The sequence below is a fragment of the Nannospalax galili genome, unplaced genomic scaffold (genome assembly GCF_000622305.1).
Source record: "Nannospalax galili isolate Female #2095 unplaced genomic scaffold, S.galili_v1.0 scaffold772, whole genome shotgun sequence".
Classification (NCBI taxonomy): Eukaryota; Metazoa; Chordata; class Mammalia; order Rodentia; family Spalacidae; genus Nannospalax; species Nannospalax galili.
Genome location: NW_008332097.1, coordinates 1,369,330 through 1,387,154, shown reverse-complemented (window position 1 = coordinate 1,387,154; position 17,825 = coordinate 1,369,330). Strand labels below are relative to the sequence as shown.

Sequence of the window (17,825 nt, the reverse complement as noted above, 5' to 3'; positions counted from 1 at the left end):
CACTGTAGACCCAGCTGGCCTGGAACTCACTGTGTATACTAGATTGGCCTTGATCTCACAGAGATCTGCCTGCCTCTGCCTCCTGAGTGCTGGAATTATAGGGATGTGCTACCACATCTGGCTGTGGGTTTTTTTTTTTTTTTTTTTTTAATTGTCTTTGTTACACCCCTTTTTGCCATCTTCTTTTTATGGAAGAAAAAACATTCTGTGGGTTTTTTTTTTTTTTTTTTTTTAATGTGTCTGTGTACACCACTTGTGTGCCAGTGCCTTTGAAGGCCAGAAAAAAACATTAGATCCTGTGGAGCTGGAGTTATATAGTCAGTTGTGAGTTACCTGATGTGGGTGCTAGGAAATAAAACCAGGTGCTCCACAAAAACAGTACCACTGAACAATCTCTCCGGCCCTATATATTACAGTGTACATTACATCCTATTTGAAGGGGGTCAGTGGAGATCCTCCACTGGCTGTCATATCACCAGATATTATTCCCCTGAGCCCAACATGTCATGACTTCTGAATAGAATTTAGGGACAAGCTGGATAGATAAAAACAATGATTAGTGCTTGTAGACTTTGTATGGTTTAGATTATGTGTGTATTACATAAGCCAACAAAAGACTTGCTTTTGATAGATTAAATCACCTTTCTCTTTCATAAAGATTGTTCAGCCAAGACTACCATAACAAAATCCCACAGACTGGGTGACTTCAACAAGGGTGACCTTTTCCCTGGTCTAAAGCCCCGGGATGTCCAAAATCAAGGTTCAGCAAGGTAGAATTCCTTCTGAGAAGACTTAGAGTTTTCAGGCAGCTGCCATCTCAGGTACCTGTGTTTAGAGAAATGTTTTCCTCCTTTTACAAGGTCACCAGTTCTGTCTGCTTGAGACACTAATCAACTCTTTAAACCTTAATTGTCTCTGCAAACACTAGTGTTATTTAAAATGTTTGCTGTTAATAAATTAACCATGACTTGCACAGAGTAGGAAATAAAACGTGTGGGTGTGGGTATGGGTGTGCATGTACATGTGCATACATATACCATGTCTCATGTGGAGGTCAGGATACCCTCAGGTGTCAGTCTCACCCCGCACCTTGCTTGAAAGAGTTCCCAGGGTTGCGAGCCTGTGAGCTTCTGGGAAATTTCTTGCCTCTGCCTGCCATCTTACCATAGGAGTACTGGAGTTGCAGATGTGTGCTACCATACCCCATCCCTAGGTCTTGGGAACTTGAACACATGTCCTCACATTAGCTTAGCAAGCTTTTTACCCACTGAGCCATCTTCCCAGCCCTAAAAATATTTTTTAAATGATTTCTGCATAGTAGTGATTATATGTCTTGTTACATGCATCAAATAGTGCAAACTCTAAAATGATCAATACATTGAAAATACATTAATTCATACATGTTGTCGAAAGCATTAAGTCATCAGAGTGTCTCAAAACAAATCTATGATGAAATTGTCACTATACCTTCAAAATATACCCAGAATCGGACTATTTCTTTCACCTGTCTCAATTACCACATGGGCCAAAACATGTTCGTCTCTTCCTTAGATTACTGTAGTTTCTTGAACTGCTTTTACCCACCCTTTTCTGCAGCTTATTTCGATGTGGCAATCACAATCACAGTGATTTTGTTCAATCCTCTCAACATGTCTCCTCTTCACAAAACCCTAAGTTTAGTAGCTTCCTCTCAGTGGCCTAGAAGCCTCCTCTCTACTCCTCTCTGATGTCCATATGTTGCAGGGACTGCTCTCCTGGCCCTAGACTTCTAGGTTCAAGTGATCCTCCTCTCTGAATTTATTCCTATCCTCTGGGGGCAGGGACTACAATGTACTATGCTTCTAAGAGTACTAGTTGCATAATTCACTTGACCAATTCATTAACTGAAATATAGTTTTCATTATAGACTGGTGGTTCTTGGCTAGGGGTAGGGATAAGTGAATAATTGAATATTTTTCTTTATGGGAAAGGAATAAAAGTGAATCCATTCTCTGAAGAAGCAGCTAGGGTGCCAGGCATGTGGCATATGCCTTCAATTCCAGCACTCAGGAAGCAGAGGCAGGCAGATCTCTGAGATGGAGCCCAGCTTCGTCTTGTCTACATAGTGAGTCCCAGGTCACCTGGGGTGTGAAATCCTGGTCTGTCATTTCAGGGTCTCTCACCTGAGCACTAAGTCTAGAGAGCCTGGTGCCTAATTCCAACAGCATGTTGGATTCCATTTCAGTCTTGTCATTATGTTACTTTTTTTTTTTTTCTATAACCATCTTTTTCTCTGATAGGAGGAGGTAAGAATTGCTCTTTAAAGGATTAGGTATTTGAGTTTAGAACTCCCTGTGGCTCTTACATAATTCAGTTGCTGAAATAACATGCAGTAGATGCTACAGACCAAGTTAATAATTCTTTTTTTTTACTCCGACCTCTGGTTGCAATTTATTTGTCATGGTCATGTAGGTTTACTAATAATTCTTCTACACATTATATTTTGGGCTTTTCCTAATTTTTAAATTTCCTTTTGTTTACTTTTCTACTTACTGCCTTCTTCCTGTTCTTTGGGAAGTCTCATGGCTTCTTATAGTCACTTGTTTTGTGCAGAGAAACTCAGAAATGCTTCAGTGCATTTGTTACTTACTGTAACCCATGGTCAGGCTTGTTTACTGTTTCCCAGGCACAGCCGAGGCCTCATCTTCCAAAGGCATGTTTGCAGCCAGAAACAAACCATGCTTTGGCCTCCCTTCTCCAGTGTCTGCTTCCTAACTAGAAAGCAGGGCAGGAATAGGACTTTCTTCCTATTCTAATTTTTCTAGAACTGCTTATGTTCAAAAGTAGACAAGGCATAGCTAAAAATTTAAAACTATCCACACAATCAGATTAACCTTTATGAACATGCCAGTCCAGTGCTCCCACCTCACAGGGGCTTCAGCCCCCTCACCCCTCCTAGTATTGCTAGTGGGATGTAAGAGGTGCCAGTGCACAAAAGAGGCTCAGGGATCCTTTGATGCAGCCCAGGCCCCTAGAAGAAACCAGATACACTGCCTGTTAGACAGAAGTAGCCTCAATCCTGAAGTGGGTGGAGCCTCTGGTCAGGCCCAGGGGAAGATAGTTCCTGCAGGAGGGGCATTAGTGCCCAGATCCCTGCTTGTCTTTGTCAGGAAGCCAGGGGAAGGAGTTCTGGGGCAGTTCTGGGGAAGCCAGACCAGGGTGCCACAGCAAAGGATCATCTTCCTGGAAGCAAATTATACATGGTCAGGATGCTTGGAGTGGGGGCTACCAGATTCCAGTGGCCTGTCTATGAGCTACATCACCTGGAAGGCCCACAGGTAAAGAGCAGCCAGCTGAGAGTCAGGGACCAGGGTAGGCCCTGCTTGTGGACTTCAGAGTAGGCATTGGCAGGGCTGGGCCTAGCACCTCACTGTGTCAGAGTCCAACTCAGCCCCAGTGCCCTAAAAGTCAGCATATGTGTACTTAGGATGTCTGGCAGCTCCTCTTCATACTCAGTCTGATAGATTTATTGTCCACTACAGCCACCTTGGCTGACTCAATGCATGACATGATCTTGGCAAGGTCTGTGAAAGAGGCATTGGGGCAAATGATCCCACAGTCCTTCCTCTTGCTGGTTCCCTGCTGGTCCTGCAGCATCTTCTCCAGCACACCACTCTGAACCCACATGTCAAACATTGTCCACCCATGTTGATACCCAGCTTCAGAGATTTCATTGAAGTTGCCAAAGTCCAGAATGCAGTAGCTGTCAATGGGGGAGGGGGGCTCAGATAGTCACAGTAGTCACTGTTCACCATCTCCAGCTCCTGGACACAGCGCAGACAGGGCAGATGGGATTGAATCTCAGCCATATTCAACACCTTGACATTTGTGGCAAAGGGATTCCAGCATTTCCAAAGCAGCCACCACCCAGACAAGGCATCACCATAGTTGGTGAGGTCTGTCTCATCCCAGCTGCCCACATCAATGGCAGTCACCCTTTGTCCCCATGGATCTGGCCACATCAGCTGGAAAGTTGTTGATGGAACCCCCATTCACCAGAAATGTCCATCCTTGAGGTTGCAGAGTGGGGACATGTAACCTGACAGGAACATGCTGGCATGGACATACCTCCATAGCCTCAATTTGCCTGTCTCTGAAGATGCTGCTGATACTGCTGTTGAAGCCAGTTCCAGAAAACATGCATGTGATTGGGTAGGTCAGGTCCAGTATGGTCTTCACCATTTGACATCATATCCTCTGCCCACTGCTTGACCCAGATCTGTATCTGCCTGTAGCTCCACTCCTCAGTGAATAGGGCTCCCATGAAAGCCCCAACAGATGTTCCTCCAACCATGTCCACAGGGATGCCACCACTAGGACCTTGAGGATACTACCTGAGCACAGCCTCTGACTCTCACAAGACCACAGTCAGTGAGGCAAAGACACTGACTTAGAGAAGGAATCTAAGTGTAATTTAAAATTCCTCTCCCTGGAGGTGTACAGGTGACTGGAGCTGAACTGGGGAAGTAGGGGTTTACTAAGGAGAACTAGCTTGTAGCTTCTACCTACTGCTGAGAAGCTGAACAGGCTTTTGCTTCACTTGAGAGGAGGTAAAACTGGAAAGAAGGGGTCTTGGTAAACACCCCATGGGCCACCCTAGAAGTCAGGGTGACTTGGAAATGGACCAGGCCTCACAGAAACCAGAAATCCAGTTCCCCATTTCTTCAAACCTAGACTGAAGTTATGACCCATAACCTGAAAATACTGCTGTCATTTACATGCTGAATTTCATGCTACCACTGAACCAAAAATAACCAAAGAGGGGAAAAAAGCTCAATTCAACTTTTTGAAAACTGAAATGCTGAAATACATCAAAGCCTAGATATTTTTAGAAGGAGCTAATAACTACTATAAAATTTCATAGCAATCTGTTTTGATTGATAGCAGACAAGCATTTCTAATAAGCGTCCCAAAGACAAGAAAAGGAATGTTCGAGATGTTAGTTTTAACTAAGAAATGCATCCATGTTGAAATACCTGAGACTTTGCAAGAGGCTGATAATAAATAATACAATCCAGTCTGTCTTTCCACCTTCTTGTACCCTTCTGTACCGATATTTGAGGTAAAAAGAAAAGGTTGGGTGTGGTGGGGCACACCTTTAATCCCAGCACTCAAGAGGTTGAGGCAGGTGACTCTGAGAGGGAAGCCAGCATGGTGTACAGTGAGTTCAAAGCCAGCTGGGACTACAGTGAGACCGTGTCTCAAACAAAGGGATTGCGGGGGTTGCTGGTAAAATGACTTAGTGGGTAAGGGCACTTGCCACTAATATGACCCAAGTTTGATCCCTGGAACCCACATGGTTGAAAGAGAGAACCGACTCCCTCAAGTTGTCTGACTTCCACAAGCACATACATATGCAAACACACATGTATCATGTAATAAAAAATAAAGTGCAGAGTGAAAGAGGAAGACACCAGATGTCAACCTCTGGCCTCTGCACATGCATACATAATGCATGCACCTACATACTCATGTGCACACATTTGTGTAATACAGAATAACCCACCCTTTGCATTTCCCGTGCCATATAGCAGGCTTTAAAGCAGAGACATACACATTTGGAATCAGAGAGGACTTGAATCCGATTTCATGTTCTATCACATTCAGGCAGAATGGAGAAAAATGTCTCAACATCTCTGAAAAATGGAGGTGAAGATTAACAACCTGTTTTGAAACAGCATGAACAGTTTTGTGTATGTAGGAAAGATTTGCCTTTTCATGCAAGATGTGTCTGCAGATGCGCTTTACTTAGGACCATGGCTTTCTGGTGGAGATTGAAAATCATGTGGCTAAGATCCTTTCCCCCCTAATCCTGATGGGAAAAAGAACATGATGCCAACAAGATACATCTATGTTCAAAATTAAATGTGTTGTCTTGGAAAGCCACTCTATTTTGTAATGGATCATCTAAATCCATTTTCCAGATAGCCAGCCAAGTTTATCTCATGACCAGAGCTGTCATTTTCCCTGATAGGATGAAATCAAGGAACAGCAGGCTAATTTTTGAAGCAGTGTCTGAAAAATGTTGGAAGTTCAATGGATAAACCTTGCAGAAATTGTGTATGGAAATCACGAAATGAAGCTTCATTTTCCAACTTCTATTTCCATCTCTCTGACTAAATAGCCATATTGAAGCATCTATTATAGATCAAGGATATTACAAATCCTCAACCTAAAGTCCTAATCACAGATAAAATGACATAAAAATACAGGGAAATGTTCACTTTTGACCTACATTCCAGAAAACCTACATAGAAGACAATAATGCCTTTCAAGTCTTTTGAAACACTTCACATTTTCTTCCAAAGCACGATTTAAAAAGTGAAAAGTGGGGGGCTGGAGAGATGGCTCAGCAGTTAAGAACACTGTTCTTGCAGTGTTCTTGTATCCCAGCACCCATATGGCAGCTAACAGCTGTCCATAACTCCAGTTCCAGGGGATCCGACAGCCTCTTCTGTCCTCCACAGTCATTGCACAACATGGGTGCACTTACCTACATGCAGGCATAACACTCATACACATAAAATAAAAATAATAAAATATTTAAAAAGTGAAAATGCCTGGGGTGATGGCTCAATCAATTATGTGTCTTGCTGTGCAATCTTGAGGACCTGAATTTGATCCCTAGCACCCATGTGAAAGCCAGGTGTAGCTGTGTGCTTCTGCCCCCAGCATTTGGGGGCAGAGACAGGTGGATCCCTAGATCTCAATGGCCCGAAAATCTAGCCAGTCAGCTCTGGGTTCAGTGAGAGAGACACCCTTTTGAAAAATAAGAGTTAATGAAGACAACTTTGACCTGGCTTCCACAATCATCTGCACACATGTGCATGTGCACCATGCATCCATGTACACATACAAATTCATACACATGTAATGCACATGTACACATACACAAATGTGGGAATGACTTTTTTATTTTTGGTCTTTTTGAGACTGAGTCTCCCTATAGTCCCAGCTGGCCTGGAACTCACTAGGTAGACCAGGCTGGCCTTGAACCCACAGAGATCTGCCTGCCTCTGCCTCCCAAGAGCTGAGACTAAAGGCTGGGAATGACTTTTACCTAACTGTGTAACCAAAAAGTTAATTTTATGTCTTGAGACCATATAATACTATCTCAGATTACTTAAGACATAAAACAAGTTTATTAGGCCTTGGGCTCCTCTTGTAACCTAATATACACCTTTAATCCCTCATGACCTTTTCTTGCCCTTGACTGAGAACAATGTATATGCTGTACCTATCAAGCACTACATGCAGAAGCTATTTGTTGAAAGCAACAAATTATCCCATTTGTGTTGCAGACAATAGGTGGGATTAGATTGATAACATCTGTTTTTGATTGTCTGTGCTCTTCTAGGTGAGTAGGAATTAGAAAGGGAAAATTCCCTGATAAATTCTGTCTTCCCTATTTCATGCTGGATGTACAGGTTTTTTTTTTTTTTATGTGTATATGTATATTGCCTGCATGTAGGTAAGTGCACCCATGTGCAATGCCGGTGGAGGACAGAGGAGACTGTCGGATCCCCTGGAACTGGAGTTACAGACAATTGTTAGCTGTCATGTGGGTGCTGGGATTTGAACCTGGGTCTTTTGCAAGAACAGTCAGTGTTCTTAACTGCTATCTCTCCAGCCCCCAGTACAGTTTTAATAAAGAGAGGAAGGCCTTTATCTGAGAGCACTGTTCCAGGAGAAACCTGAAGGAACAAGTTCTCAGGACAGGTTGGTCCCCACTCTTGGATGAATTGGATGCTAAGAGTCAGGTTGGTTTTATTCAGGCTGTCATGTAGCATTGCACTGCCACACACAAAGGCCAGGTACAGTGGCACACACCTGTAATCCCAGTCCTGGGGAGGCGGAGACAGGAGAGTCCTTGGATCTTGTTGACCAGTTAGTCCAGCCAAATCTGTGAGCCCCAGGTTCAGTGAGAAACCCTGCCTCAACAAATAAGATGAAATGATTGAAGAAGATACCTGACATTGACCTTTGGCCTCCACACACATGCTCAACCGTGTATATACATACGATTTGAAGAATTTCTAAAAATCAAGTGGGGGCAAGAAGGATGGATCATTTTATAAAATGCTTGCCATGAGGACTAGAGGTCGGATTCTCAGAACCTACATAAAAGCTGGGTGGGTGTGGGTGCCTACCTATAATCTCAAGTGTCCTGGAGGCAGAGACAGTGATTCCCGGGTGAGGCTAGCTATACTAGCAAATCCACAAGTTCAAGGTTCAGTGAGAGACCCTCAGTGAAATAAAGTGGAGAATGATCGAGGAAAGCAACTGATACCAACCTCTGGCTTCCACATGTTCATGCACACATGTACAAAGGCATTTACACACATCTGCCCATGAACTTTTGAACATGCATTCACACCAAAGTGAAGAGTGGTGCTTAGAGCAAGGTCTTTATGCCTTAGTTTTTTTATCTAGAACTTGTCCAGATGTTATGAATGGGCTAAAGCACATAGAGGGCCAATCAGTAACGATCAATATTTACTACTATCACTATAATTGATAAGTATATTTAAAATTTCTGCCTGCCGGCCACGCTCACCACGCGGAAGCCTTCGGAGAAAAGCCTCGCGATTGGCGCTCAGCGGAAGCCGTCACTTCCGCTGTCGCCCCGAAGGTGTCGCCCCTGGACGAGACGACTTCCGGGTCGCAGAGGCCGCCTTTGGCGGCGCAAACATCCGTGTTTGCTGGTGTCCAGTCTATGGAGTCAGTTGGCGCGGAGGCAGGAGGCGGTGTCCGAGTGGGGGCCGCTGCCCCGCCAGGATGTTTCCGGGCCTGGCCGCCGCCGTCGCGGCCCATAGGTGCAGCTGGGCTGCGTTGTGCCGGCTCCGTCGCAGCCGGCCAGAGGCCAGCGGCCGCAGCCAGGGTGAGTGACCCGCGGAAGCCGCGCTAGCCGCGGGTGGTAGCCCGCTTACCCTCCCCAGTCCCTACGGCCTCTGCCTGCTGTGCCCAAGGTCCGGCGCACAGCCGCCGCAGAGCCCCGCGCGAGCCGGCTGGCGCGGTTCTACCCCGAAGCTGACCACCAGATGGAAGGATAAGTGTGCATCGCGGTGACCCAGTGACCCACCCAGCCAGCCGGAAATGGTTCTGCCAGGGTCTTCTGAGCTCCCTGTCCTGCTTCATTTGACTCCTTAGGTTGAGTGAGATATTCGTCCGCTGTTCTCCTCATAGTGCCGACTCATTTCTTAAATTCCCCAAAAGAAAAATGGGCATGTCGCATATTATAGCCCTTTCTTAAGTGTGAGGGCTTCCCACAGTCATTGAATGAACCTAGTTTGGGGACTTTTCAGTTCCATTAAATAATCCTTTCGGTGAAGAAGATGTTTCCTGGGACTGTAACCCAGAAAAAAAGGTGATGAGAATTTTTATCTCCTAGAACATTCTTTTCTGATCCAAATTTAAGTTGTTGTAGGATTTCTAAAATAGTATTGAACTGGTAAGTTCTATTCCTGTTCGTCTCCCTGGTTTCCATAGATACCTTCGCATGCCATAGCTTGACACCCTATAGCTTGACACTGAGGACTCAGCAGAGCCTCGAGGAAGAAGACAGGACTAAATCTACCTATGATAGCCGAATGAATCCCCAGGTTCTTGGGAGTTAAAAAGAGTGTTTACAGAAAAATTTCTCAAATATTCATGTTTCAAAAACTTGTGGCGGGAGTGGAGAGATGGCTCAGCGGTTAAGAGCACTGACTGCTCTTGTAGAGGACCCGGGTTCGATTCCCAGCACCCACATGGCGGCTACGAACCGTCCTTAACTCCAGTTCTAGGGAAATCGGAAGCTCTCTTCTGACCTCTGCGGCATTGCAAGACACAGGTGCACTCATATACATGCAAGCAATACACTCATACACATAAAATAAAATAGAAAAACACTTGTAGCATGTTTTTGACCTCCCATTGGAAATCGAAAGCTGCAGCCAGTCAGGCTTTTAAGTGGTAAAAGCTGTTCCAGTAAGGTAGACTATATTCCCATCTTATTTGTAGTAAATATAAAAGCTGGCTCCTAAAATCACAAGTGAATTTATTGAAATAACACTGATTTTAGGGCTTTTTTTTCCTTAGTGGCAAGAAGTACAGCTATGGAGTGTTCCCATATTGGCAATATGCCTGATTACCTTGGGAACAGAATGAATCATCTGCTTTTATACTGTACTCCACAATCAAACCCTAAGTAAACAGACACAATTGCTTATGTTGATCAAGAAATTTTGACGTTTTACACTGAAATTGCACATAGTGCTAGATTTAGTTCAAACTGCCCTTTAAGTATTGGTAAGAGGAGTTGAAATAGTGTAATTTTGTAGTCTTTATTCTGTGTAGCTGTCATCATTCCAAAAATGATACACCCTTTGTCTCATCTGTCTGTGCAACATAGATAATAATTACCTCTCTCCAGTCAGAATGACTTTGCAAAGCTTTTTGGAATGTTCATTACTACAAGGAACTTAAGTGTTTTTTACACTTAAAAACCCTATTAGGTTTGAAAAGCTTGTTAGGGGAACTTAGTAACTGTGGAAGGGCGATCATAAATATCATAAGATTTTTAAAAACGTGGAAAAGGATCACTACTTAAGTTGTATGCGTGCAACAGGAAAAGATTGTTTAATGAGGTTTTGGGGGGAGATATCCAAAACCAGATGTTTTTCTTAATAGAAATAAAATTTAGGTTTTGCTTCTAGAATGCTTACCTGTCTAATGAAGACTTCTAAAGAATAAACAGGAAGGAAACCTTGAGGGAAATCATTGATATAAATAATATCTGTAAAAGCGAAGAAGGAATACAGTAGTCAAGAGCAGTGCTCTCTAGTATGAGAGCCATATAAGTAATTTTGAGTTGTTTTTCAAAAAGTAAAAATAGATTAATTTTAATATATTTTGCCTAGTATATTAAAATAGTTCAACATACAATTGTAAAAATTATTGAGCTATTCCCGATTTTGTATTGTCTCAAAATCCAGTGTGCATTTTTCACTTACCCACCATAGTTTGGACTAAGCACTCGCTGTACACTGTCTGTTGGATGGTGTAGTTAGTGTCCTTTCATTTATCATTTATCATTTATCATTTTTATGGGCGTGGTGGCTCACGCCTATAGTCCCAGCACTCGGGAGGCAGAGGCAGGCAGATCTCTGTGAGTTCAAAGCCAACCCTGGTCTACATAGTGAGTTCCAGGACAGCTAGGGCTACAGGGAGACCCTGCTTCAAAAAGACCCCCCAAAATATTATTTTTAAACTTTGTGTGTATAAGTGTATTGCCTGCATGTATGTAAGTGCACCCATGTTGTGCAGTGCCTGCAGAGGTCAGAAGAGAATGTTGGATCCCCTGGAACTGGAGTTCCAGACGTTTGTTAGCCATTATGTGGGTGTTAGGAACCAAATCCATGTCCTCTGCAAAAGCAGCCAGTGCTCTTAACTACCGAGCCATCTCTCCAGCCCATAAGAAAATTTTACATACCAATATATGTTAAATACAAAAATAGACAAAGGAAATGAGTATTTAGTAGCCAATAGAAATGCAGAAATGTTCCATAGTTATTAAAAAGTATACTGCTCACTACCTTTTAAAAATATTTATAAAAACTTTATTTTTATTTTTCATGTATGATTGTATTGCCTGCTTGTATGTAAGTGCATCCATGTCACACAGTGCCTTAGAGGCCAGAAGAGGGCATTGGATCCCCTGGAAATGGAGATAAGGACAGTTGTTAGCTAGCTGCAGTGTGGGTTCTGGGAATTGAACCCAGGTCCTCTGCAAAAGCAGCCACTGCTCTTAACTGCTGAGCCAGCTCTTCAGCCCCCCAAAAGTAAACTGCTCACCACCTATCTTACATTGGCTAAGTTTTTTTCTCTTTTTTTATTTTTAATTTTAAAATGTGTGTGGGGGTGCTTGTCCTGTGTACATGCCCTAATTGGGCACTGGATCACTTGGAGCTGGAGTTATGGGTATTTCTTATAGGTATTTGTGGGACTTAACTACTGAACCATCTCTTCAGCACCTTAAGTTTTTCTTACTGATGATACTGTATATAGAAGATGCAGGCGTACTCTTATACTATTTGGAAACAGAATTGAACATTGTTTTAGGAGGTAGTTATTCTTTGTATAAAATTAACTTTAAGAAGTTTGTGCCACCTGACCTAACAATTCCTCTTAAAACAATTTATTTTAAATAAATAGGTGCATATTAAAATGTGTGTCACAGTTCATTACTATAGAAATAAATTGGTAGCTTATTTATAGTTACAGTATTTATGTTAGGTGCTTTTTAAAATTTACTTTTTTCCACCTCTTTTTTGAGACAGGTTCTAGCTGTATACCTTAGGCTGGCCTCAAACTTGTGATCCTCCTGCTTCTGTTTCCAAGTGTTGGGATTATAGGCAGCTTTTACTTTTTCTAAGCAAATGTCAAAGTAATTGGGTAAGACAATAGAGATACACTCCAAGGTATAGGGCAGGGAGTTGTCAGTATCTCCTGTTATTGCCTAACTCAAAAAAAAAAAAAAAAAAAAAAAGAATGGCCTGTTTATTCTACTGTATATTCATTAAAATCAGTTGTAGTCTCAGCCAGGCTACTGTGTCTTGGTCCCACTTTTTCTTGCTAGCTGAGGAGGCAGAATTTTCCTCCAGTTTGGGCTAGCAAAAAGGATAAAAAGTAAATTGGGATTAGTCAGTGTGTTAACATGACACAGACTTTGTCCCAAGTTGTGATGATGGTGTCAGTAAGATCTTAATGAAGTTCTATATGGCTTATCAGTAGATGGTATTTTTAGTTTCTTTTTATTGTACATATTTTTAAGATTTAGAAAAGTATAGGGTAAACTAAAAATTAAGTATAATTCAGGTAGTTTATCAGGCACATTTAAATGATTGAAACCATATTGAGTTAGTCTTTTTTCCATGCAATATCGTACGATGAGAATTTGTGTATATTAAAAGTTTTTTTGGATTTATTTTTATTTTATGTTGTTGCACTAAATTTTCCCCTTTTCCCTTCTTGGGAGGCTCTTGGGGCCCTCTGAGGCCCCAGGGCTCACAGACTAACGTAAGACACTTTTAGTTTGGGTTTTGTACTGTTTTATGACTTTGGGAGGGAGTGACTTACAAGGAAACAGCTTCTCAAGACCCAAGTATCATTCAAGCCCCACCCGCAGTATCCATTAGCGTTCATGTACTGTGCCCACAGTCTTAAGTGTCCCATTGCATGCCCACAGGAAGCTGCGGTTTGCCCCAGCAGCCCCACATAGCCTTTTTCCCTTCCAATCTCACCACCTTACTAACTCTCCACAGCTAACTCTCCTGTAGCTGACTCTTTGTCTCCCAGGCAGCTCCACCCCTCTTCCCAGGGTGCTCCTTGTCTTGCCCCTGTCTGGCTTACACTTTTCAGAGGAATGAGTAATTTTTCGGGCTACATATGTGTATGAGTGTATTGCTTGCTTGTATGAAAGAATAGCCTTAATGGGGCTAGAGAGCTGACTCAGTGAAGAGCACTGGCTGCTCTTGCAGAGAACCCAGTTTCGATTCCCAACACCCACAATGGCAGCTAACAACCGTCCTTAACTCCAGTTTCAGGGGAACCTGATGCTCTTCTGACCTCTGCGGGCAATGCATAACATGAGTGCACTTATACACATGCAGGCAATACATTTATACACATAAAATAACAAATAAATTAAAAAAAAAAAGAATAGCCTTTATGCCAGGCATGGTAGCACATGCCTTTAATTCCAGCACTTGGGAGGCAGAGGCAGGCAGATCTCTGTGAGATCAAGGTAAACCTGGTCTACATAGTGAATTCCAGACCAGCTGGGGCTAGAGGGAGACCCTGTCTCAAAAAGACCAAGAAAAAGAATAGCCTTTACTTTTATTGTTAAAAAATAGATAATGCCATAAAGAATAGTCTATATTATTTCAAATTCGCAATAACCTTTTAAAATGAGTGTGACAGTTAGATTTGTGTGTATATATGAGATGTGTGTGTCTGTTTATGTGTGTGCACATAACCATGTGTGTAGAGGCCAGTGGATAACCTTAGTTGTTATTCCCCAGTTACTGTCCACCTTGTTTGTTTGGTTTTGGTTTTCTTTCTCTGAGACAAGGTCTCTCATGGCCTGGAGCTCACCAAGTAAGCTAAACTGACTGGCCAGGGAACCCCAGGAATCTTCTATCTCTTTCTCCCCAGTGGATGCTCAGCTTTTTATATGGATTCTGGGGATTGAACTCAGGCCCTCATGCTTAAAAGGTAAGCACATTACTGAGCTGTCATCTAGTCCAGTTACTTACTATTTAATATGTCAGGGCTTTAAAAGTGTAGGGTGGAAAAATAAATGAAATTGTCTCTTAGGTAAAGAGATTGACATGTGGAAGACAGGCTACAAGCTTAACTCAGGTCCTAAAATTAGCCAGAAATGTACTCAAACCACCAGATGTCTTTTTGTTGGTTTTTATTGTTGCAGAAACAATATATATAATAGACTGAAATGTCAGTTTGCAGGGGAGAAAAGAAATTACTTTTTGTCTGAACATGAAGGCCAGAGTTTCTCTGAAAGCTAAAGTAAATAGTAGGTGACAAACTAGATTGGAGAGAGGGCAAATGGTGATCATTAGCAGTGGTTATTAGGAGTCACAGAGGCAGTAACAGTAAAATCAAAATAGAGACTTGGGACAAGACCTATGATTGTTGTCAGCAGACTGATCAGATGTCGGTAGTTCTCCAACCCAGATGAAAAACAACCCTTATGAAAGCAACAAGTTTGTTCCAGTTTATAAAGCGGTAAATGCCAAACTAGAGACCAGTAACTTATTTTATGTAACTTATTTTAGACATGACCTTGAGAAAAGAGTGTTAAGATTGGGAAATATTATTTACTTCATTTCTGCCAGCCAAAATTAATGAACTCAGCAATGCATCCCACAATTTTATTTCTACTGCTATGTTAGGTATTATCTTTGTTTTATTGAGTCATTTTTAGCATATAATTTTCAGTCTTGTATTAACATCAAAGGTATATATATGTAAAGCGGCTAAAACCCGATGTTCTGCTGAAGTTAAAAATCAGGGATGTTAGTCCCAGCACTCAGGAGGCAGATGCAGGTGGATCTCTGTGAGTTCAAGGCCAGCCTGGTCTACATAGTGAGTCCAGGACAGCTGGGGCTACAGGGAGACCCTGTCTCAAAAAGACCTAATAATAATAATAATAATAACAATAATAATAATAATCAGGGATGTTTAGCAGGGTTTGGGGGTGCACACATTAATCCCAGCAATCTGGAGAGAGAGACAGGCAAATCACTGAGTTCGAGACCACCCTGGTCTATGTACTGAATTCCCAGCCAGCCAGGGCTACATAGTGTTTTTTTTTTGAAAAAAAAAAAAAAAAAAAAAAAAAAAAAAAAAAAGATGTTTTCAAACAAGGGTGCCAGCTAAGATTACTAGTATAAAATTAGAAGGATTAGAAGAGACCCCTACTGGCCAAAAATAAGATCATTTGAGCATTGCTCAAGATAATGACTGAAATATGTCAAATGATGAAATCTGTGGAATTGTAATGATACATGTAAACTAAAACTGTCACCATTGTACTACTGAGTAACCAAATAAATGATCAGAGGTTTCTCCTTGTAAAGGTATTCTGACCAATTACTGAAGAAATAATTAAATTAGAATGTTAGCATTTTGAAATCACTTAATAAATAAATGGTTCTAGGCATCAAATAATGGTAAACACTATCATCACAAATAAAAGAACAACCGGATATTATGAGTTCTCGTCTTTTGCTATGCTGGAGATCAAGCCTAGAACCCAGAGCTCTGCCGCTGAGGTACATGCCCACCCCAGATCAATTAGCTCTTGTTAAGAGACTTCATCACCACTTCTGAGGTGTCCTCCCCTTGAAGCCCAATTCAGATAAAGAAAGCCCTTATGCCCATTGATTTGTAGAATGCGTGGAAACATAGATTAAACGCCACAGGAATTCAATTAGTAAAATTCAGACTACAAAACTACCAGAACAGAAATTCAGGACAGAGAACCTGGTTTAGTCAGTATTTTTTAAATGTAGTGTGAAAAAATCACACAGCTTAAAAAAGACTTAGGACAGCTCAGTCATAGTTTGTAGACCTTTTTTGGATCTGTTCACATAGGAATGAAAAAAATCATAATGTTTTTAAGAACTCATTAAGGACTTTCTCTTTTTTAGCTGGTGTGGGTGTAGGCACATGCATGCCATGGCCCACGTGTGGAGAGGTCAGAGGGTAACTTCTGGAGTTGCTTCTTGCTTTCTGTCCATGGGTTCCAGCGATTGAGCTCAGTCTGTCAGGCTTAAGCCACAACTGCTTTTCTACATTTAGCCATCTCATAGCCCTTTTTTCTTTTTCTCCTTCCTTCCTTCCTTCCTTCCTTCCTTCCTTCCTTCCTTCCTTCCTTCCTTCCTTCCTTCCTTCGTAGTAGTGTTGTGGTTTTGTTTAAAAAGTTCGTGCTTTCTATACATATATACTGAAATGTGTATGAATGAGTTATGTGTGAGATTTATTTCAAATTTGACGCTGTGAAGATGTTAGTGTAGGTAGAGATGAAACAAGATTGACCATAAATTGTTAATTATTGAAAGTAGGCAATGAATACATAGACGTTTACTGAGCTGTTTTGTTGTTGTGTTTTGTTTATGTTTGTTGTGGTTGTTTGTTTGATAGGGGCAGGGTCTTATGATATAACCCTAGTTGGCCTGGAACTCCCTATGTAGTCTGCTGGCCTCAAACTCAGATCTGCCTGCCTCTGCCACCTGCATTAAAGGCAAGGTATTCACGTCCATGTCTGGCTAGTCTGGTTTTCTTTTTTTCTTTTTTTCCCCATCTTTGCATGTGGTTGAATAAATGTTTTCAAAACTAATGACAACCTCGAAAACAGCCTAGCATCAAGTCGTGGAAACAAGTTATCTAAGGTAGGATGTTTAAACTGTGGGGTATTCTGTCTTTAAACACCTTAGCACAGACTATGAAAGTATTTCATCAGTGGATGAAAAAAATGGTGGAAAATCATTTTTGTTAGGTAGTAATTACAAAAGAATTTTTAAAAAAGGTTTATTTATTTTTATTTGTACATGTGCTTTGCTTGCTTGTATGTACCTGGTATGTGTGTGCAGTGCCCACAGAGGCCAGAAGAGGACAGAAGTGCTATGTGGATGCTGGAAGTAGAACTCAGGTCCTCTGCAGGAGCAGGAAGTGCTTTTAACCTGTGAACCATCTCTCCAACCCCTAAAAGTGATTTTGAACAGGACTGAAAAGTCATGTTGTCAACATGTATGCAGGGAACTAAATTGAAGGCCTCTGAAAGAGCAGTACATGCACTTAACTACTGAGCCATCTGTCTGCGTCAGCAGCTTATAACTACCAATAACTCCAGCTCCAGAGGGATCTGATGCCTCTGGCCTCCAAGAGTGCTTGCACTCATGTACATTCTCACACACAGACGGACATCCATACACATAATTTTTTTTTTTTTAAGTCACATTGTCTGTGGTGACGAGACAGCCCAGTATAGCCTTAGTCCCCTTCCCTCTTAGGGGCTTCTGCTCAGGGAAAGCCAGATCCTTGAGTATATTGCCAAAAATAAACTTAAGCCGGAGTGAAGCAAATTTAGTGAGTTTAAATGAAGCTTAAAAGTTAAAAATACACGGAGCCAGGTGTGGTGGTGCATACCTTTAATCCCAGCACTGAGGAGGCAGAGGCAGGAGGATCTCTGTGAGTTCAAGGCCAGCCTGGTCTACATAGTG

General features: G+C 42.0%; 1 protein-coding gene and 1 pseudogene across 3 annotated transcripts in view; one reads left to right on the top strand and one right to left on the bottom strand.

Moving 5' to 3' along the window:
* Positions 1-3,117: 3,117 nt before the first annotated feature.
* Positions 3,118-8,732, bottom strand: LOC103729245 (annotated as a pseudogene).
* The window catches only part of Slc30a9 (solute carrier family 30 member 9), an 89,234-nt gene continuing 80,081 nt past the window's right edge, over positions 8,673-17,825 (top strand). For 2 of the 3 annotated variants that reach the window (XM_029560682.1, XM_029560683.1), the window contains exon 1: positions 8,673-8,920. In XM_029560682.1, the coding sequence (XP_029416542.1) occupies positions 8,818-8,920 (103 nt within the window). In that variant the 5' untranslated portion in view covers positions 8,673-8,817. The remainder of the gene's footprint in view (positions 8,921-17,825) is intronic. The other variant, XM_008827213.3, reaches the window with a different exon arrangement.